The sequence below is a fragment of the Marmota flaviventris genome, chromosome X (genome assembly GCF_047511675.1).
Source record: "Marmota flaviventris isolate mMarFla1 chromosome X, mMarFla1.hap1, whole genome shotgun sequence".
Classification (NCBI taxonomy): Eukaryota; Metazoa; Chordata; class Mammalia; order Rodentia; family Sciuridae; genus Marmota; species Marmota flaviventris.
Window position 1 is genome coordinate 15,651,921 of NC_092518.1, and position 23,762 is coordinate 15,675,682.

Consider the following 23,762-nt stretch of genomic DNA (forward strand, 5'->3'; position numbering starts at 1 on the left):
AGCAATAGGCAAAGGAACCAGGGTACCAGATCATGTGGTACCTTCAAAATTGTTGAAAGGATATGGATGTTTACTCAGAGTGAGATGAGAAGTCATTGGGTAGTTTAATTCATATATATATATATATATATATATATATATATATATATATATATATATATATATATAAATTACATGATTCAAATCTTATTTAATAGGATCACTCTGGGTCTTAATTTGGAAGGGGAAAGAGCAGAAGCAGGGAGAACAGTGAGGAAAGAGGTTTTTCAGTATCCCAGGTAAGATAACGTGGTGGCTTAGACCAGAGTGATAATAGTAGAGGTAGTAAGTTCTAAATAAATTTTTAAGACAGTTAAAACAACTTGCTGACAAATTGGTCATGGTCTGTAAGAGAAGTAAAAGAGTTTTAAAAAAAAGTAACTCCCAAGATTTTGCACTGAGCCATGGGAAAGGGAAAAAATGGAATTGCCATTTACTAAGGTAAAGAAGCTTAAGAGAAGAGCAGATTTGGTTGACAGGTGGTAAATATCATGAGATCAGCTTTGTACATATTAAATTTGTTGAGTAAGGCAGCCTATAGGCCAGCCAAGAAGTCCCAGTTGATTATATGAATTCATAAGTTGCTTAAGATCAGAGTTTGTAGATCATTCTTAAAATGTTTGAAGAACTTTTGCCCAGATACTCACTAAAATAAACAGAAAATGCTAGGACAGTATTAGAAATATTTAATGAAACATGGTTTAGGAAATAAGATAAGGAGATGCTTTCTAAGAGAATTGGCCTTCAAAACTGCTTAGTAGAAGAACCAATTTTTGGTGGCCAATAAGTATTATAAACTTTAAATTCACACACACCCACACACACACAAAAAAAAAACACTCCTTCACTTTCATGTACTTGTGCAAGCCCTTTCATTCATTCTACACCAAATATATAGCAATAAAACAAAGAAAACATATAGTTTGATGGTTAAAAAATATTAGATCTACTCTCTAAGGACCAGAACAAAAATGGTAAGTGATATTTGAGAACTAAAGCCATGTATCTGCTAGGTCTTAGAACAGAAAGAGGTAGTAATGGCTGGGGATTGTCTCTAATGAGTATCAGAGAACAAATGGACCTCAGCAATGTTGGGAAACATGATTGACTCACTGAGTGAAGTTAACTGGGAAGACAAGCAACAGTGTCTTCATTTGTGAGTAATGAGGTTGCATAAAGATAAATAATAACCAGGGGTAAGACTGATATAAAGCTAAGTTCCTGTGTTTGAGCAGGGAACCAAGAAAAATGTATATTTAGAACCATTGGTCAGGTATCTCCCACTTGGAGTTCAGGGATGTGACAGAAACCCATGTCATCATTTAAAAGATGAAGGCGCCCTAGGAATGGAGGCAGAAGACAACAGAATTCAGACAGGGAGCTGTGAATGCAAAAAGAAACTTCCTCCCAGGAAGAACATTGCACTCCAGCTAAAAATCCAAAAATGTCTAGTGAAAATTAATGCTTTTATAAAAAAGACAATGAACTAATGAATTAGATGATTCCATGCTAAATGCAAACATGAGAAATTCACAAAAGTTTTTAAAATAAATTTTGAAATAAAACAAAGATCAGTAAAAGTGGGTATTCAAAAAAAGCCAATACCAACTAGATAGCCTGTAAATATAAAATATTGTAAGTGAAATAAACACATTGTAGATGAGATTAACTTCAGGTGAGATAAAAATCAGAGAATTAAGAAATTGGAAGATAGTAGAATGGATTCACCTAAAAGAGATTGCAAATGTATGAAAAGGTTAAAAAAATATGAAAGACACACAGGTGATACATACATACAGGTGATAACATACATCTAGAGAATTAAAGAGGGCTATCAAAAAAAGACCATTCAAAGAGATAATGATTGAGAATGTCCAGAATGAAAGAAAAAAACTTTCAGTGCAACCTAATGAAGGCTATATAAGGTTAATTAAGTTAAATTATAACATATAAATATAACAGTGAAACTGCAGAATATTAGAAATAAAGAGAAAAATATTTTAAAAGCTACAGAGATTAAAGACAGATTATAACAAATGACAATAGCTACAGATGTCTTAAGAGCAACAATAAATGCCAAAATAGTAGTATGTTCAAATTGTCAAAGAAAATTATTTCAATTCAGAATTCTGTATACAGCTAAGATGTTATTTAAAACGTAAAGGATTTTCAAACGTACAAAGAGGAAATCTCATGAATATATAATGGAGATCAATAGAGGTGAGGTAGAGGATCAAGGGGGCGGGAAGAAGAAAGTGAAAGGGAAGAACTGGGGAATTAATTGTAGCAAATTACATACACATATGAATATGTCACAACGAACCCCACTATTGTGTATAATTATAATGTACTAATAAAAACATAAAAGAAAGAAAAACTAGAAGAATTTGCCAATGACAGATTGTTGTACCAGACCTTCTAAAAGATATACTTACTTGAGCATGAACCTGGATGAAGGGTGATCTGAAACTAATACAAAAAGTAGAGAAATAAGATGCATTATGAATTTTCGTTCTCATGAGAAATATTGTATTGTCATTAATGCAAAGATTCAAGGACTCCTTTTTAGTTATTTTAGAACCTTATAATGATCAGCTTGTTATTTATTATAGTGTGTTCTTAATGCCTTGCTCTTATTAAATATTGAATAATATCCTTAGAAACTAAAATGTTTTGCACAAATTAAGTTCTGTCAATCAGAATGAATAACTCCTTCAGTTCTACTAAAAACAGTATATTATCATAAATTTGTACCTCAAGGTTTTCATAACAATGTGACTGCTTATGACATGAGGAAACCTTAACTATCAGGAGCTATTTGTGTGTGTAATAATGAACAATTTCTAATATAAGTTTGTAAAGGATTATTTATAATATGAGACTGGGGGTTTTTCAAGACAACCCCATGTTTGGTAATTTGCTAGAACTCATAGGATATAACACGTATTTGTATTCACAATAAAGATTATTAGAGAGATACAGTAAGTGATATAAAGCTCAACAAGTTTTTAATAAAAGAGAGAGAAAACCTCTGGAATCTGGAAAAATCCATGTGCAAGTTTTCTATGCTCTCCCTGTCCCATGACAGGCCACACAGAGCAAACTCTCTCTCCATCAGCCACATGATTTGTGGTGTTTCTATCCAGGGAAACCCATTAGAGACTCAACACCCAAACATTATATTGAGTTGGTCACACAGGCATCCTTTATCTGTAAACCACAAAAATTTCAGACTTTCCAGCAAGAAAGCAGGTATTCATTACCCCTATGTGGGAAACATATTCATCATTTAGGGAAGCTTCATATTAGTATAGAGAACTGTTTACCAGCCAAGTTCCCAGATGCTAGCCAAGGGCCAACCTAATACATCCTTCTAAGATAGCATCCTCAGGCCTACTGTATTAACTGTTTTCTTCCTAAATGTAAATTTTTAATGCTTTTTTCTCATTACCTTCAAAGAACTATAATTCAGTTAACTTTTTCATTGTTTAAAATATCAAATCACTTGGAAAAATAAGGAAATCTCTCTTAAAATAACTCCATTGTAATATTTACAGTATTTACAAAAGATATTTAAGGCTTTATTCCATCAAATGATTAAATTTGTATTGAGTACCTAGGAGTTGCCAGGTTTCAACAATATGTATACCAGTTACACTCTGTAATCATGATCTTTATGAAAATACCATATGTTTATAGGGAAAGACAAGATAATCTTGTTAAAAAGGAAACCTGGAGAGCATAAAATGGTGTTTTATGCAGATTTTTAAGTAGACCTTCAAATTCTAAGGATAGCATACAAAATGCATAGGAGGTAGATTATATAACCCAATTCTTCCAAGCTGTCTGTTACCCATGTAGTTTCATAAAAACAAACCACCCCCATCTTTGTCATTTTTTCAAAATAATGAGCTGTAAAACTATAATGATTACTTGTGGAAACACAAAAGGAAAAATCCCAATCAGTAATTTTATAGCAAAACAATTTAGGGAAAATAACCATATGTAAATTAATTACATTAAGCACAGTAGCCTGAGTTATCATTTAAACTATTATTTTGAAACAAAGTGCACTCAAGAAAATCAACACAGAGTAATGGGTTATCTTTTATGCTTTCTTTCAAAAATTGATTATGAATTTTTATAGTCATGAATGCTACAAAGGTTGAGATTTATGTGTGTGTGTGTGTGTGTGTGTGTGTGTATGTGTGTGTGTGTGTAGAGAGAGAGAGAGAGAGAGAATAGGTATACTGATTATACTCTGCAATCATGATCTTTATGAAAATACTGTTTATTTATAGAGAGATATAACAAATACCACATATATACTTATTTATATTGCTTTGATACTTGGGTGATTATTATTTCTGGGTTACATTATATATTAGAAAATTATGTGACCCTTATCTTTACATATTGTACCCATCCCTAATATTCATTAGACTTGTGTAAATCATACACAGAATGAAAAGATTATTCTTTAAATAAATACTATTTTAAATAAAGATACTAAATAACATTAATTTACAGTATAAAACCAAGATCACAAAATTTTGTATAAACAAAATTCATTTGTCCCTTATAGGTATATATTTATGAAGAAACTGTTACCTAAAATTCATTTTGAAGGACTATCTATGAATTAAAAGCATATATGCTATCTTTGTTTCCATTTGTCTAACATTATATAAATGTAATTAATCTTGTTACACCAGTAAACTATCTATCTTAGAAGTTTGACTGGTGATTTATAATCATTGATCAAAAGCTAGACTAGTCACTACAGCTTTAGGTTTTTCTCCAGATACGCTAAGCTATTCAGGTATATAGCATGGAGTAAAAGATAGGTGGGAGCATAGTTCAGTGGAACCATGATAATGATGTCCCATGGAAACCAAATGAGAGGAGAGAAATATAGGCATAAAAGGGTGGTATAGTCAATTAATTAGAAAATGTAATGAATATTTTTAAATTGGTGGGATGGACTATGTAAAATATAGGTATTACAGGCAGTAGCTGGTGTGCGTTTGAGATATCAAACATGGTCATGGGGGTGGGTAGCTGAAAAATGGAGAGATAAATATTGGAAATCAGAGATGAGGATGATATCATCTACATGAAGATTTGTCACCAACTATTCTGATAGAATTAAGCATGAGAAGAAAATACTGATCTAAGAGCTATAATGTTTAGACACTAAGGAAATGGGATATTAGTGGATGAAAGTAATATTTGCTTGTCTACTTAATGAGATTTTTATGAGAATCAAATGAGATATTGTCTGAGAAAGCACAACAAACCCCTAAAAAGGTATAGAAAGAGTAAAGTAAAAAAGCCCCTAGTTTTACCAGTGTTTCATACCCTGATTTCTCTGCCTACAAAATAAAGGTAAAGATAATATCCTCTCCTACTTCCTACAAGAATTAGAAATCTAAGTGACATGATATGTATTAATTTATTTTGAGGCTTTGGGGAAAAATAAGGTACTTTCTCTGATCATTAATCATTTAGCCCTTGAGAGCTATGTAGCCTACTGGAGCTATGGATTGCATCCTGAGTATCAGATAACATTCTACCCTGTCTTTGATTTCAGACGTTTCAGCAGTCCTCTCTGCAGCACAAATCAAAGAAGAAAAACAAAGGTAAGAAAAGAAAATGAAAGTTTTACCTGCTTCGTTTGTGCTGTGATTATCACGAGCACATTTAATCCATCCTTCTCTTGCCTGAGCCCAGTGTGGTTTGGAAAAGCACAGCCCCCCCCCCCCCCTCAGGGCAAGAGCTGCTGAGACTAGCTTCTCCTTCGGTTCAGTTACCAAACAAGGTACCTTTTATGGCAAATGGTCACAACAAGTTTTAAGACTGGGATTACACATTTTTTAATTAATCATGTGTCACTTCTTTGGAGGAAAAGCTATTAAAGATGTCTTTATTTTTCTATTCTAATACCATGTGAAAATGATAACTTTTAAAGTTAAATACCCAGACTTATTTTTAGAACCTGTAAATTAATCCTCTATTTTTATACCTTTTTCAAAATTTAAAGTGAATTTTCACTCACTATTATCTTTAGGTCCTATAGCAGGCAAGAGCAAAAGACGGATTTCTTGCAAGGATCTGGGTCGTGGTGACTGTGAGGGCTGGCTTTGGAAAAAGAAAGATGCAAAGAGTTATTTTTCACAGAAATGGAAGAAATATTGGTTTGTCCTCAAGGATGCATCCCTATACTGGTATATTAATGAAGAGGTAAGATAAAGCACACTTTGTTTTCTTATCCACTCTCTATCTTTAACTAAAAGTGGCAACATTTTGAAGCTTACATTTTGAAATTAAAATTGCCTTAAAGTCAGTTCAGGAATTCTGCTAGTTCTTTCTCAATACATTATCTTAAAATGATTTCATTTGGGGGTTTTGGAAGGAGAGTGCCCCAATTATTCTAATATGGAAACATATCTGAAGCACAAAGTATATTAAAATTCTATGTATCTAACTAAAATACCCAGCTGATTCAAGTAGTAGCTTAACTAAAAGGGTTAAACATGCTAATTTAATACCAAAATGTCTTGCTTTTGTTCAAAGTTTTACATTTTTTTCTGTTTCCCTATTTTTTTTTGAATGGAGAAGCTCTTTAGTAATAAAATTAATATAATAAGATATTAAAAATGAACCTCTAGACTAGTTTTGAAAATCTGCACGCATTTATTTCAACAGGAATTGAGAATAGAGGGAACATATATAACACATTTAAATTGTTCTTATAATTTCCTGGAGTTTTTTAGTACAAAAGATTTATTTCCAGGGTTATCAGTGGTTTTTTAAGCAATGACTTCTGCTATCATAAAAATATACATGGTTTAATATAATATTGTTTGAATAGTCATTTCAGATACTATTATGTTGACAATTATTAATTTGCCTTTGAAGATTATTTGTTGAAATATAATTGAACATTATCATTATGCCTGTGATTAGAGCATACTGTGTCTAAAGAACTTGGTGTTCCCCAAACAGGCTGTTATGTTATGTCAAGGTTAGGAATGTAGACTGAAGAATTACACCACCTGAGTTATTGTGCTTCAGTTTCTTTATCTCCAAAATGGGAGTAATAATGAATATCTCACTGGGCTATCATATTGATGAAATGAATCAATGAATGTAAATCCCACTTAGAACAATATCTGGCATATAAAAAGTGCTCAAGTAATATGTTACCAGTGATATTTTTCAAATTGACCTTTTATTTTTAAAATCTTGAAATAATACATTTTTCTATTTAATATAAATATCTGTACTACCTGTTAAAAGATTTGATAATTTTCTGTTCTTTTGATATTTTTGTGGCAGTTGCACAATTACCTGAAACATCACTTATTTCACTAAGTGTGTCTTATTTTAGGTAGAATAAACAAACTACAATTTTACCTACATTTTTATTTAATGAATATTTTAAATACTTTTTGCTTGCCTACCAAGTAATATCAAGATATAGTATCTCTATGTTTTTCTTCATTGTAAAATCATTTGTAGATTTGTCTGCTATGGTACTGGATTATATTCTTTCTTTCAAACTGTGGCCTCTTTTATTGAATATTAGCTATGTTTTTTCATGTTTGTTTGTTTTTGTGACACTTGGGATCAAATCCATGGTCTTATGCAAGATCTCTACACCACCTATTGAGCTATACCCTCAATCCAGTAGCTGTGTTTCAATCAACAAGTTATTGTGTTAGCCTTGTGAGATATGAGTGAATAGTTTCATAGCACACTCTGCAAGAAATACCTTGATGTGATCTTTGTCAAATAAATATAAAAATTACTTATCATATCACAGGGAAGCAATAATTACCTCAAAATACTTAAATTATTCAAAATTTTAAATTGTTAAATGAAGGACAGCAAAGATAATGTAACATAGAAATGAAAGTTGAGAACATGATTTGAAAGCTTTGTCTTTAATCCAAGACTGGAAGTATATTCAAAGATGGAAAATGTTTCATAATTTTCTTATTTATAACACACACACACACACACACACACACACACACACACACACACTTTAATCACTGCCCATAGCATCTAATTTGTTAGTTTTGTATAGAAGTTAAAAAATCACATGCATGCACACTTACAAAGAATTGAGAATCTGTTCTTTGAGATCATGAATGCGAGTGTAATCTCACATGAACTTGATATATAAGGAGCTATGGACTGGTATCACACAAATCAAGATAAGAATTTAGGGGAGTAAAAGTCTAAAGAGCTTTGCCATGTGCAGGAAAAGAAAGACAGTGATTAAAGGGTTAGCCAAAGATAGTTTTAGCTTAGATGGAATCATTCGTATCACCCAGGATTTTGGATAATTTGTGAGTTTTGTAAATACAACATTAAAGAGAGAATGATTTTATGGATTTTATTCAATTCTACATGAAAAATGATGTTTATAAATATAATATATATCCAAAGCCAGATAATTGAAAACAAGTTGGCCTATTTCATTTGCACACCAAAAATAATACACAACACAAATGTTATATAATGATGTTTTCATAATTATATAACATTTTTATTAATTCAGATTTGTTAAGAGAATCTTTGGACAGAAGAGAAATTGAATCAGTATGCATCTCTATATTTTATATGTTAGAATTAAAACTTTAAGAAAAAATGTGTATTGCAAATGTGAACTCCAGTTGTTTTGTATGTTATAAAAGTATATACACTCTGACCAGAAATTCTCTTTTTTGGAGCGGGTGGGGGGGCGGTGCTGGGGGTTCACCCAGGGCCTTGCACATAATAAGCAAGTGTTTCACCACTGAGCTATACCCCAAACCCCAGAAAATTTCTTAATAGACATGTTGCACATTGAGAATTAAATAATTTTCTATCCTTATTATAATATAAAGAGAATTTTTAGTTAAGTTTTGTGCATATTTTAACCTTAGTATTCTAAATGTTCAAAATATACCTTAAATTTATAGGATATAACAGATGAATTTTCTATAGTAATTCTAAGTTTTCTACAGTAATGCTTAGAGAATGTCACTGAATTATAATCTCAAATGTCAAATTTAAGGAATTGAATGAATAATTTTGTTAGTATAGATACTTAAGGCATAGTTATGCAGTATTATTAGCCTCAAACCTTTTTGTGTAACAGCCTAAACAAGAATCTTGCTTCTTTAGGATGAAAAAGCAGAAGGATTCATCAGTCTGCCTGAATTTAAAATTGATAGAGCCAGTGAATGTCGCAAGAAATAGTAAGTGGATTTTATTTTGGGAGAGGGAGAGAAGGGAAATTTTTTTTTTTAATTTCCAGCTTTTAAATTATAGGTTGCTCATCTAATGCTTTCACATTGAGGTAATAAGAAAGCAGTTTTGTGGGAAGAAAATTGATTTTCTTACTGACTTCTGTCATCATGGTAGAAGCATATATATATATATATATATATATATATATATGAACTCAGATTAGATGTTGAGGTAATTTTACTCATAAAAAATATTTGGTTTGAACTTATTTCCCAATTTTTAATAAAATAAATATACCTTGTTTCTTTTTGCAGTGCATTCAAAGCCTGTCATCCTAAAATCAAAAGCTTTTATTTTGCTGCTGAACATCTTGATGATATGAACAGGTAAAGTATTACTTAAATTTCAAAGTCGTTATAAAGTCATTTAGCCCTAGAGTCCTAGGTTTTTCTACAGTAATGCTTAGAGAATATCACCGAAGTTTCTAGGTTAATTAGTTTAAAATAAAATGGACCCAGATAGACTTCATTATGGCCATACCTAATTTTAAAGAATAGTACTTACCTATAACATCATAATGTAAGCCTAAAATATATATAAAATTTATTTTTTACATAATAATAATAATAATACATAAAGAATGGCATTTAAACAGTAAGACTTTAGCTGGGAATGTAGATTAGTGGTAGAGCACTTGCCTAGCATGTGCAAAGTCCTGGGTTCCATCCCCTGCACAGCAAAAGAAAAAAAAATGAATGATTATTCATTGATTATTTGTCAAGTTTACCAAAGGCATGCTAGAATCCACATATACACCATAGAAATTCCACCACAAGAAAAACAGATTTTTTAAAGTTCATATTAAGAATGTCTTAAAATTTATTCATAGATGGCCCAAAATTACACAAAAAGCTATTTTTTAAAATTTAAAAGTTTTATTTTTAATGGATACATAATAATTATGATACTTATAGAGTATAGCATGATATATATATATATATATATATATATATATATATATATATATATATATATATAAATAAAATATAATGATCAAATCAGTGTAATTAGCATATCCATCTCCTTAAGCATTTATCATTCCTTTGTTTTGGGAACATTCAAAATCCTCTCAGCTATTTTTAAGTGTTATTTTTGATAGAACATTCATCTCAATAATTCAGGCCTAAGCAAAGTTAGTACTTCTTTCTGTCACCTTTCATACATCACTGGACAGGGCTATAGAGCCAACTGATTAGATGGTTCTGTGGTTATTTGATGACTTGAGGAATACACACACACACACATAATTTTTGTCTTACAATGCCATTTTTAAAGACATATAAAGAAAGGCACAACATAAGGTGTGTGTGTGTGTGTGTGTGTGTGTGTGTGTATGTGTGTATATCCCCCATCATCTGCCACCTTCTGCTTCATATTTCAGCAATAGCTTTTATGAATTTCTTTTCTTCCCTTTCCTATACTTTTCCATTTCTCTTAATAAAAAATAAAATTATAGAATTTGAGTTTAAGATTCAAATTTTTCTCCCTTTCTCTAATTTCAGCAACCAGTGTATATTACATATATAAACTGCCTATAGTAAAGGAGAGGCAAGATTAGATGGTAATCAGAATTATGTAACTTTTGAACCAGACTGTCTAAATGCCAGCTGCACCACTTGCTATCTATGTGATCTTGGATGAGGAACTTGACCTCTCCATGACTGTTATTGTTCAATGTGTTCAATAGGTAGGTGGGGATAGTAACCTTTTCAATTCTGTATTTACCAGGACTAGTTCTGCAACCTTAGGCAAGAAACTTAACTCCCTATGCCAGGTTTTGACCCTTTTATAAGTAGTGAGAATAATAACTACCCCAATAAGAAAGAATTTTGAGGGGTAAATAAATTTCAAGTGCTACATAAGTGTTCATTGTCAATGCATTTACATATTTTAGGCTCTTGCTTCATGTGCCTCTCTTTGTATGTCTCTAAAAATGGTATTTTTAAGCACAAAAAATGTGTAGCTTCATAAATATAATTGAACACACTGAATGAATATGGTTTTATAAATATTGTTTTTCTGAAACTTTGGAGTACAAGCATTGTTTTTCTAAATTGGAGATATGAATGTAAGGAAATGACAAGACGATGTTGAGAACACTTAATGAAAGGAATAACTCCTGTAGTTTCCATAATTTCCTCTTAATTTATATAACTCCCATTCTTGAAATTTCACACTAGGCCATTGAAATTTGGAGAGCTTTTTCTCCTTGTTCTCAAGATGAAAATGTTTTTCACATGCACATGGCAGGTGGGGAGGTGTGGTACTCTTATTTTGTGTTTTAATTATTTTAAACCTTTGATCTAGGTCCTCAACTATCCATGTTACCACATGTTAAGATCAATACCCTTAATAGAGCTCATTGTTCAGCACATAGGCACTTAATAAGTGTTAAATTGAAAATTTGAGGAAGCTTCTTTTTAATTTCTTGATTTATTTCATAAGAACCGCATTGTTCTTTGGAATTGCAATAATACTAAATGTTAGTGATTTTTAAAGTAGTAAATATAAGGCAATGGATTATATTTCAGTGGGTGAATTTTGCTTTAGTTATATAATCATGATTTTTACTCCCAAAACATCAAGACAGTCTTTCCCAAGAATGATAAGATCTGCCTTGTAGTTTAACCCCTTTCTCATTACAAATGAGCTATAGACTAGATTTAAATTTGATATTTTGCTAAAAATTAGTCACTTTTAAACAGTTATTTGTCAAGAAATTGACCTCGTGACTTAGTTTATAATCTTCAGGAGTGTATGTGTATATTCTGTGCTATTGCATTCATGTGATCAGTATTTTATTCCATTTCTACTCCAGTTCCTTCTCTATTTCCCACACATACTTGAGGTGATAATAACATTGTAGGTTTTGTCAAAATAAAATTTGGGTTTAATGTGACTTATTCTAAAAGTTTAAATTTCTGTAGATGTGATTCCATCTACCAGAGATATAACTTTCATTCCTTTTCAAGATACGCTTAGTATCTGATGCACAGTTAACACCACCTGGCAAAAATGGTGAAATATATGAAATCACTGCAAATAATGTTACTTCCACTTGAGTAGAAGATATGATCTTAGGAGAAAAAGTTCTCAAGTACACCCTTTTCTTAAAAGTATATCTAGATTGATTATTCTACAATTTAATGATATTAACTATGCTAGTAATCCCATACTTGCCCAAGCTAATTTGAAAGGCAGGTTCTTCTTCAATTTCTGATTTTGGAAAGCTTATGGGTCATGGCTCAGGAATGACCAGTGGAAGACTGTGGCCTCAGAACCTTGTTTAAATATTGTACGATTTTTTTTAATCTGATGCAACATAAATAATTGGAAATATAAGCACATAGGGAGAGCCCTGATGGAACAAATGAAAGTGATAGAGACCATGCTTTGCTTCAGGCAGTTGCTACATTGGCAATAGAAGTAGTACTGAATGAGGAAATAGATAAGGTTTATTTTTAACTTACTATTGTTCATGAAAATACATTTTCAAGATACAGACAGAGGTTAAAATACATGTTTATTATATATGTTCCTTGTATCTTTGGAAAACTAAATTCTCTTGTATTTAGAGACAAGTTTCTGAAGTGCTCCCAGATGTTTTTCTTCTTGTATTATTAAATTTAAATGAGTTTAATCAAAACTGTCATTTCAAAGTAAGACTATTATTTTCACAGGCAAGGTCTGTAACTCTCTCTTATCAGGATAAATTAGACTGGAGATTATTTAGGTATCTCTAAAGGAACATTTGTTCTGATGAAATAGAACAACAGGAATATTTGAAGTACTTCTACATTTGGAGCAACAGATATGGCTTTGGTCATCCCAGAGCCCTTTATATTACAAATATTTCTTGGAACAAATGTTAACAGTTTTTCCCAACTATTGTATTGAAATAACATCTTTGGTGTGAGAACGGTTTGTACTACAGTAAATTATGACTCATTGAAGACTCCATGTATCAAGAGTGGCAAAGAACACATCTTATACGTAGGACTATTTCACATATTCTTAGTCATCTTAACTATTTGTGATAAGTAAATATTTTTAGCTAATAAACAATCAAGTTTTAAAGATCCAAAGAACACAACCAGATCCCAAGACCAATATGTCAGCAAATGTTTGGGCAGATATCAGTCAACTTTTTATGTAAAGATCCACATATTATTTTGAGCTTTGAGGGCCAAGTTACAATGTTACTGATTTTAATATTTGCTTTTGCAGGTGGCTTAACAGAATTAATATGCTGACTGCAGGATATGCAGAAAGAGAGAGGATTAAGCAAGAACAAGGTAAAGTAATACCTTCTTTGTTACAATTCTTTTATACTTTTTTCTTGCTGTTATCCTATACAATGCTTCATTGCTGTCACTTAAGAGAAAATATTTTATTGTGTGACTATTACTCACTGGGCACTTCAAATCCAGATCATAGAATATTATAGGTAAAGTTAATTGAACAGATAGGCACTGAACTCTCAAATGTTTAGAGCAATTAAGGTGGAATTCTGTCTTGGTTATTATCCTCTTCTTCCATCTATTTCCTGTGGAAGAACAAAAGCTTAAAAATGAAAAAAGTCTATAGTAGATCCTATTTATTAACCCAAGTCCAAGTCCTTGTCAGTGATCTGTATTTTCTATTTAGCAGTTTCATGGATAATTAAGTAGCCTTTTATGCAGAGAGGTCAGAGTAATTATCCTTTCTTTTATAAAATATCTCATTTGGTTATATTCTTTAGCTCTCTTACTATGTTACTCTATGGTCTTAGGGAATCTGTCTTGGTATTGACCTCAGATTTTTGATGCAGAATTGAAATCTTAAGAATGAAAGCTGTGGTCACCATTCTGAGGTAGCTTCACATTGCTGAAAGGGTGCTTGTTATACATCCCTTGGAAGCATGAATAGTTTTTTGAAATTATTTGAGACATCCTAAAGTTTAAAAATTCCACAGATTGACATAGATACAACACACACCCATATGTAGTTATGTCTACAGTGAGCACAGCCAGTTTGTTGATGTGTAGATTCCTAAAAACCTGTTTCCTCTCAGATTTAGAGTAAAATCTCAGCCAAGACTTTTTTAAAATCTAAAAAAAAAAGTTTTAGAGATCCAAAGAAGACAACCAGATCCCAAAACCAACATGTCAGCAAATGTTTAGGCAGATATCAGTAAACTACTTCTATGAAGAGTCAAATTATATTTTGAGCTTTGAGGGCCATACTCAGTCTCTATTGTAGCTATTCAATTCTGCTATTATAATACATGAAAGCAAAGACACATTAATGAGTATGGCTGTGTGCCAATAAAGTTTCTTTATGAACTCTAAGATTTGAATTCTATATCATTTTTCATACGTTGAAATATATTCTTCTTATGGTTTATTTTTTAGCCATTTAAATTGTACAAAAATATGTTGGTCTTAATAGGCTATGTGAAAGCAGGCAGAGGGTCATTATATGACCTATACACCAAAGTTTGCCAGCCCTTGATTTGAGTGATAGGGTGAGGGAATGGAGATTGTCAGATTAGTGAGGGTGAGGAATTAGGTCAGGGAGATCTCAAATAATTAGCAAGGCATGGTTTCTCCCAAGGGGAATTTTTCATCTTATTGAGGACTTACAAAATTCATTCTTGAAATTAGTTAAGAAAAACTAAGGAGAACCACAAAATCCAAATAAGTACTAAATTTTTCATAGTATACTGCTAATAAAAAATTACTGAGGGGTTGCAAATATTTTTTTTCATAAGTGCCGAGAAGGATGTGCAGTTGATGTGGAAATGCTTTTCTGGGGAAAAAAAATGGTCAGTGAACATGATTTAAAGTCAGCAGTAGAGAGGGAAAGAATATATTTTATTCAATATTAAGTACTTCTGTACAAGACCCTCAACTAGCACTCTTAATAATGTAAGGATGAAATAGGCACCCATCCTACCTGAAATTACATTGCATTCTGGTAGAAAAGATAGTCTTAGTGCAATATAGAAAGTGAAATATAATAAAGTACAAATCAAGTTCCATGGAACGAGGCTAATGTGTGTCCTTCCAGGAAGAGAATGAGGAAAAACTTTATATTGGCTCTATTTTCTGAACTGGGTCTTGAAAGATGAGAAGGATATTGACTAAAGGAAGGAATTAAAATATTCCAGGGAGTGAAAGCAGCATGTATAATTTCACAAATAATATAGAAACTATCTCCATCAAATTAATCTACACAGGCAAATCTAAGTCAAGACTATGAAGTGTCAGACCAGTTTTTAAGGCACATGTCTTGGCCTGGGGATGTAGCTCAGTGGTATAAACCTTGCCTAGCATGATCAAGGTCCCAGGTTCAATCAACAGTACAGGGGGGAAAAAGACATCTTAGTGATTATAAGTTTGTTTTTCACTTTCATGTTTCATTGTAATTTATAGACCTAAATTTGAGATAAGAGTACTGAAAAAAGTACCACACTTCTTTAAAAGGCATAAAATAGTTCTTTAAAGGTGTTTATAGATTTTTTCCTTTTTTTTTTAAACACAAGAATTAGAAGTGTGGGTAGGGCTGGGGTTGTGGTTCAGTTGTAGAGCACTCACCTAGCATATGTGAGGCACTGGCTTCTATCCTCAGAACCACATAAATAAATAAAATAAAGGTATTATGTCCATCTACAACCAAAAAAAATTAAAAAGGAAGTGTGGGTAATGTAGTAAAAATATAAATTTACATAAATCAGTAAACTTGGAATTTTGGGCTTAATGTCCGTTATTTTATTATTGGACATTATTTAAAGCTGAGCATAGTCTTTATTTCAGTGGATTTCCTTTGTACTCAGTATTTGTATAACCAAATTTCATTAAAAATGAAAGATCTGGTAAGTTATATTGCATACACAGGTTACAAAAAATATTCTGTGGGTTCATGCTGCCCTGGTCAATCATGTAAGTATATATTTTAATGCCTACTGAAGTGTGGTAGAAATCATAGGCAGAAGCTAAGAGTTACAATTTCAAGTCTTTTTTTGCTAATGCAGTACAACCAGAATCTTTGAAGTAATTTCAATTTTCACATAAAGTATATGGTCCTAAGGTACTTTAACATATGTCAGAACCATAGTAGACTCCTTGTCTTATTCATAATTAGGGTGTCATGATATTGTACATAGAAAACTAATACATGCACATGTCTACTCCACACTTCTGTAGTAATTTGATAGCTGATACCTGATTACCATTCTCAGTATTGAAGTTAAGCTTCATACAAAATACAGCTCTTTTGTAGTTGAGAGTAGAGTGGTAACTGCCAGAGGATGTGCAGAATTGAGGTAGAGGATAATCAATGGGTACTATTATAGTTAGATAGAAATAAGTTAGGTATGCTATTGTACAGTAGGAAGACTGTAGATAATGATATTGAATATTTCAAAAAGCTAGAAGAAAGGAGTTTAAATATTTTATTCTAAAGAAATGATGTTTGAAGAAGTAGATGTTTAACCTTATTTAAACATTACATACACACACATATGTAATTGAAACATCACAAGGCAACCTATAAATATGTATAATTTTGATTTTATATTTCTATTAATATTTTAAATAAATATTTATATTAAATTTTAATATAAAATATAGCTCCTTGAAGTTTAGAAATATTTCACCAAGATGCAAAGAAACAACTGCCACTTTTTCTATTTAAATATCTAGTTTAACTTTTACGTGACTCTTTATTAACTTAAAGTTTAATGAATTTGTCTTTACTTACAAAAATGTGAAGGCTGTAGGGTTTTCTTTGAGTACTCATATTTGTAGTTAAGAGAAAACAGGGTTACACTAAATTCAACCAAAATAACAATTTGGCTAATCATGATTTGTTGGTAATTTTTCCAGTTTTTTCCAGCTTCAAGTCAGATAGTTTTCAATCATATATAAGGTATTCATAATTATTTGACCACATAAAAATGAATGCAATATGTTTCTTTGATAGTTTTAAATGAAAATTTCAATTTAAAATTATCCTTTTATATCAACATGCAAAAGTAAAGTGGAAGTTTTCCTCTTCTAGTGATGGCACTGTTTATTCATGATTATTTATAAAATTATATGTCATTGTAAGGATGTTGAAATATCCATTTATTTGATGCTATGTAGAAAGCTACAAAGATAATTTATCCTAAAATAAAAATCAGACTAGTTTAAGCCTTTATGCTATGGTATGCTCCTGATTTTCCACACAAACACAAAAAGACTAACTAAATTTTCTGTGTAGCTTCTTCTCTGGAATTGCTCTCTCAAAAACACACCACTTAGTGTAAGAAAAGAAGTTAACTTGCAAAGTGGTATTTCAGCCTTTTCTAAGGCACCCAAGAAAAGTTTAGATCAGTGATGCTTCTTAATAAACCAAGAATTATATGAAATAGTGGATTAGAATTCTTAGAAGAGAGGGAACTTCCTGAAATCTTTGTCACTCATAATGACAGCTATAGAGCCATGGATAAAATGCTGATCATCTCCTCTTCAGTGTACTAATAAGGACCACTTGAGATATTTTCTCCTTAAGGCTTCAAGGTATCAATGTAAACATCAAGGAGAAATTGAACCAGAGTTCCTGGAATAGTGGGAAGGGTGGAGTGATCTTGGCAAGTCCACTGCTTTGTGTGGAAGGGTTGCTCACTCCCTTCACCTCTAGCACTGACTTTCCAGTTGGATTTCAGGCTCTCATAAAACCATCCTCCCAGAACCCAGGGCTCCAGATTTTAGTTTTCATTACTGGAACTTGCTATAAGGAAAAAAAAAAAAAAAACAGCAATGCCTGAGAAAATGACCACCAGGCATTTATCGCCTGTATAAACTGGCTCAGACTGTCCTGGCATGCTACCTGCAAATACATCTAAAAAAAAAATAAAGCGTCCTAATATATGTTGAGAGTCCTCAAGGTGCAAGGCACTTGAATTTACATTATCTTAATCAGTATCCCTGACACACAACTCTAAAGGGAAAGTTATTATTAGACCCCATTTTATAGATTATAAGCAAATTTAGTGAAGATTAGAAGTACTTTGGATTAGACAAAGGGGGTGAAGGGAAAGGAGGGAGAATGGGAATAGGAAAGATAGTAGAATGTATCAGATATTACTTTCCTATGTGCATTATGAATACACGACCAATGTAATTCCACTTGTACAACCAGAAGAATGGGAAGTTGTGCCCCATGTATGTATAATATGTCAAATATCATGTACAACTAATAAGAACAAATTTTTAAAAAATAAATAAGTGTCTAGCCAAGAATTCAACCTATACCTGCCTGAGTATATAGGTCATGCTTTTTCCACCAGTGTTTGCTGGTCCTATTTCTGGGCAAAAATGTCAATTCAAATTTGAAGGAAGACAGTATACTGGCTGGCACTGGCCATTATTTCCATTGTTTTTTAATGGAAAAAAACAGATATAAAATTTAGGTTAACTAGTCATTTCCTACCTTTTATTCAAAGGAAAAATTAAGATAGAAATAGAATTGTCAGTGTCCTTATGTTTTAAAGCCTGAATATAATGGACATCTTTTATTCCCAGTCTTCATTGCTAAAGAGTTTCTATTTATAGTGGTCAGAGTTATAAATCAGGAGGGGGTAGAGCATTTAAATGATTATCAGTATACTCCCTAGCAAACTCTTCTACTATACTAAATGAAAGAGTCTCAGAAACAGTCCTTGGAGTTTTAAGGCAAGGCAATTTCCTGGTTCAAATTATTACTTCTATTAACACACAATAATTTCTCAATAAATGTTAGCTGTACTTATTTTTATTAATGAGCACCAGAGGGAAAATATATATAAAAATATTATAATGTGAGAATTCCTGGAAAGAGAAGGGTTTCTATGGGGAAAAAAGGATACTGTGACTTTTCACCTAAATCTGAATATTAGTTAAACCTTGGAATTTTTTTATGATTTAAATTTTCATGAGATTAAGGAATCTTTTTGTTTTAATGCCTGTTCTCTTAGTATCTGAAATTGACATGGGTAACACTTTAGATTGTTTCCCCAGTAAATCACAAAACATTAACCCATCAGTTATGGGGTGGCTGATTCTTATTATCTGAAATTGACATGGGTAACACTTCTGGTTTTTTCTGATAAATCACAGAAATAATTACCCCATCAGCTATAGGGTGGCTGAAATATTAGTGGAATAGTTTCTGATTATTGACTTTGTTGCTGCATTTGACTTAACTTTACTAATGTATAGCTCAAAGAATTGTTCTCCTTCCCTTTTGTTTGAGGTCTGCCAAGTCACTTTCTCTAGTGGCTTACATTTTCTACCCTTTTAAATCATTCTGGAAGTTTAGAACTGTAGCCACATCAGTAGATTTGCCCTTTTCCATTTGGCAAGGATCAGGGTTTGCCATGTGTTTCCAAAGAGAGGTGGGAGTGTGGTGTTACGGATTCATGTCAGCATGACTCTGAAAACAGTGATAGTTAGATAACCAGTGAATTGAAGCCAAAGAAAAGAATTGAGAACATTATTTTTGGAGCTGTTTATATCTGTAGAGATCCACAACAGTATATGTATTGCTTTTCTTTGAGTATTAATCTCTAAGATAAAATGATAAACCTTTTAAGAAGCATCATGTAATATCAATTATTAATTGAAGCTTCATAATAATTTTGTCTAGATGCAAAGGTACACTAAACCTGATTTGGCTTACAGAGTGTCTTTTATTAAGTCCATTAATGATGGCTGTGTCTAAACACTTGCTTTGAAAGCAGGTTAGAATTAGGTAATTTTGCTCTTCCTTCCTCTTCAAAACCCAACAAATGGAAGTTGATGACTAGGGTAGGGGAGTGCTCAGGAGTATGGTATTGGAATGGAATTTAAATTTCTTTGTGTTAAATGGTAAGGTACATTTCTGAAAAATATAATTAGAAACATTTAATAGAATGTCCATATATCCATGTGTGTGAATTTCCAGATTACTGGAGTGAGAGTGACAAGGAAGAAGCAGATACTCCATCAACACCAAAACAAGACAGTCCTCCACCACCCTATGACACATACCCACGGCCTCCTTCTGTAAGTTAACAATACAAGTATACTTAATATATCACCAGATTCTTTGACAAGAAACATCTCTTTATATGTTTAAAAATTGTGTAGCAAATTTCATGTCAACCTTTGGGTTTCTTTGGAAAATTGAAAAAAGAGGGTCTAAAATCAGTAAGGAAAATAGTTTTAAGTTTGCAAAGAGCCAGGCATGGTGGCAAATGCCTGTAATCCCAGTGGCTCAGGAGGCTGAGACAGGAGGCTTGAGAGTTCAAAGCCAGCCTCAGCAACTTAGCAAGGCACTTAGCAACTCAGCAAGACCCTGTCTCTAAATAAAATATAATAAAAGGCCAGGGATGTGGTTCAGTGGTTGACTGCCAACAAATTTACAAAGAAAAAACATTGCCAGAAATTCCAGGAAGGAAGAATATGTGACCAATTTTATTAAGAGCATACACTGTGTCAGAGTAGCATTCATGGAGATATCAACACACAAAAAAAGTTTTCTTAACAAAAAATATAAAATTGACCTTATCTACTATACACTAGTGAAGTTCATTTTTATATCCTTTACAAGTAACTGATAGAAAATAGTATTATAGATCTGGGGTATAGCTCAGTGACAGAGCACTTGCCTAACATGTGTAAAGCCCTGGGTTGGATTTGATCCCTAGAACCACCCAAAAAAAATTTATTTATTTATTTATTTGTTTATTTATTTATTTATAATGTTTGGCATATAGCTTTTTAGATAACCATGGAGTCTGTTTAATATACATGTTTATATGATGCTCCAGAATTCTGAAACTTTAAATACCACAAATAAAAAATATTTCATTTTTATTTTGAGCTTATACACCATATATTGTCTATATTCAAGGCAAATGCTAATCCCCAACAAGGTATAATCTCATCCTGCCTACATTTTTAACTCCATAGAAAATAAGACAGCTTTTCTGTGGCACCCATAGGAACAGACATTTCATCTATGAAGAAGAGGAAGTGTATAGTCTGTTTATGGGCAACATGTTCTTATACCCAAAAGCCTCTCTCCTTGCCTTCACCCCCAAGCTACATAAAATCCAAAAATGTGAATCTTCAGACAAAACTTCAGGATTTCCAAATGTATATTTTAAAACTGTGTTTGTTTTAGTTGCTGAATATTTCTCACTCACATTTTCTCATACTTTCATTATTGTGAAATTTTCCATTGAAATGTCAGATTTTTCATGAGAACCTTGTATAGCTGCATGTTAAAACATACAAGTCTGACTCTTAAACTATAAGTTGGGGCCTAACTTCGGGATATCTACCAATCTTCTTAGTAATTACGTGACAGTGTAAGAATCTATTCACTTAAATATTCCTTGGTAAAATTCTAAAGTGTTCCTTGATGCTCCAAGTGGTCTTTTATTTCTGTGGAGATTGATCAGAGGCTCTTTTCCACAGATGAGTTGTGCCAGTCCTTATGTGGAAGCAAAACACAGCCGGCTTTCCTCCACAGAGACCTCTCAGTCTCAGTCTTCTCATGAGGAGTTTCGCCAGGAGGTAACTGGGAGCAGTGCAGTGTCCCCCATTCGCAAGACAGCCAGTCAGCGCCGCTCCTGGCAGGATTTAATTGAGACACCACTAACAAGTTCAGGCTTACACTATCTTCAGACTCTGCCCCTGGAGGATTCTGTCTTCTCTGATTCTGCAGCCATCTCCCCTGAGCACAGGCGGCAATCCACCCTTCCAACTCAGAAGTGCCACCTACAGGATCACTATGGGCCATACCCCTTGGCTGAGAGTGAGAGGATGCAAGTGCTAAATGGCAATGGGGGCAAGCCTCGAAGTTTTACTCTGCCTCGAGATAGTGGGTTCAACCACTGCTGTCTGAATGCTCCGGTTAGTGCCTGTGACCCACAGGATGATGTGCAACCCCCAGAGGTGGAGGAAGAGGAGGAAGAAGAGGAGGAAGAAGGGGAAGCAGCAGGGGAAAACATAGGAGAAAAAAGTAAGTATGTTTATGGAGATTCTTAGCCTGTGTATACAAAGGCCTAAACTTTTCAAACTTGTTGTTTGAGAAAAATAGAATTATTTCCCTTTTTCTTAAAATAATGAACTTGCTGAATAAGAAGTCAGGTCCCCCTTCATGTCCTACTTCCATAACTTAAGTAACTTGGGGGAAAATTATATATAATGAAGAATGAAGTTTTATCCCAGGACACACAGAGCTGGAGCAAAAAATTTTTTTCTCCCAACTACCTATTGCCTTTTAAGGTTAATAGTATTCATTTCTTTTTCTTCCTTCTCTTACCCTCTTTCTTCTCACTTGCATGCATCATCCCATTGGTCCACACTGATTACCCCCTGAGTTTGGGTTAAGAAACTATAAATGCTTCAAACAGGATGTTAGCAGAGCCCTGGTTAAATAAGTAAATACTTATACACATATACACCCAACCATACCTACACATGTATATATCTTCCTTTTTCAATATCAGATTTAAAGGAAAAGTGTAAAAGACAATTTTTCCAAGGAGACATGTCACATAGCATTTCTGTCAACTCCAGATAGTTGTATTTGTTTCTAGAAACCAATTTGCCAAAAGCATCCATGTGCTTTCTTGGTATATATGTTGATTACAATGCTCAATTTATATGAACTCAACTCTGAAGAGAGAGAAGCCAATCAAGTAACCCTGTCTTGTTGAGATTAAGATTATGTTTCCCAAGTATCAAGTTCTTTATCCAGTATGCTATACCAAGCATCTGTTTATACCTAACATCATACACTGCTCCAGAAACTCAGGTTAGTTTAAGGGTATAACTCAGTTGTTTTTGTTAGAAAATCTAGGTTTGGCTATAAATCCTGAATGTGTAAGAGAACTATGATACCATTTGCATCTCTATTCAAAATGCAATCTGAGTCGATTAGTGTAGATGATTAGAGCCAGTGGTTATGAAATGAGTTACTCATTTGGTCCCCTTAGGGCATTAGACTTCTCTTTTTTGATGGATACAAACAGAAAATAGCCTTTAACCCATTTTACAAGTATGCAGGACTTTGATTCCCGGATATATTCATGTTAGTTCTTCATTGTAATTGGAAAAACAACTCAAAGTTCTCAAATTACCAAGAAGGCAAAAGCCTCATGTTAATGTGAAGCTTGGCTCCTTTAATATGAGAGCCACTTTGAAGATTATTGACAAGACAATGTAGTAGACCTTCTTTTATGGTATGGATCTTGCATTGCATTATTTAATGGGGATTTTATATCTTCTCCAACAAGTACAAGAATTGCTTGTAATAAAATTTACAGGCTGAGGTACTTTCCATAAGAAATATATTTTAGCCATCATATCCATGAGAGATATTATAAAAAGGATACTATTGGTGTAGAAAAAGTAATT

General features: G+C 32.7%; 1 protein-coding gene across 4 annotated transcripts in view; it reads left to right on the forward strand.

The window, feature by feature from the left end:
* Window positions 1-23,762, forward strand: part of Cnksr2 (connector enhancer of kinase suppressor of Ras 2) — a 254,860-nt gene that overhangs the window by 192,774 nt on the left and 38,324 nt on the right. For all 4 annotated transcript variants that reach the window (XM_027927389.2, XM_027927390.2, XM_027927391.2 and 1 more), the window contains 7 exons: window positions 5,633-5,681; window positions 6,110-6,282; window positions 9,220-9,293; window positions 9,600-9,671; window positions 13,573-13,640; window positions 20,296-20,396; window positions 21,816-22,362. In XM_027927389.2, the coding sequence (XP_027783190.1) occupies window positions 5,633-5,681; window positions 6,110-6,282; window positions 9,220-9,293; window positions 9,600-9,671; window positions 13,573-13,640; window positions 20,296-20,396; window positions 21,816-22,362 (1,084 nt within the window). The remainder of the gene's footprint in view (window positions 1-5,632; window positions 5,682-6,109; window positions 6,283-9,219; window positions 9,294-9,599; window positions 9,672-13,572; window positions 13,641-20,295; window positions 20,397-21,815; window positions 22,363-23,762) is intronic.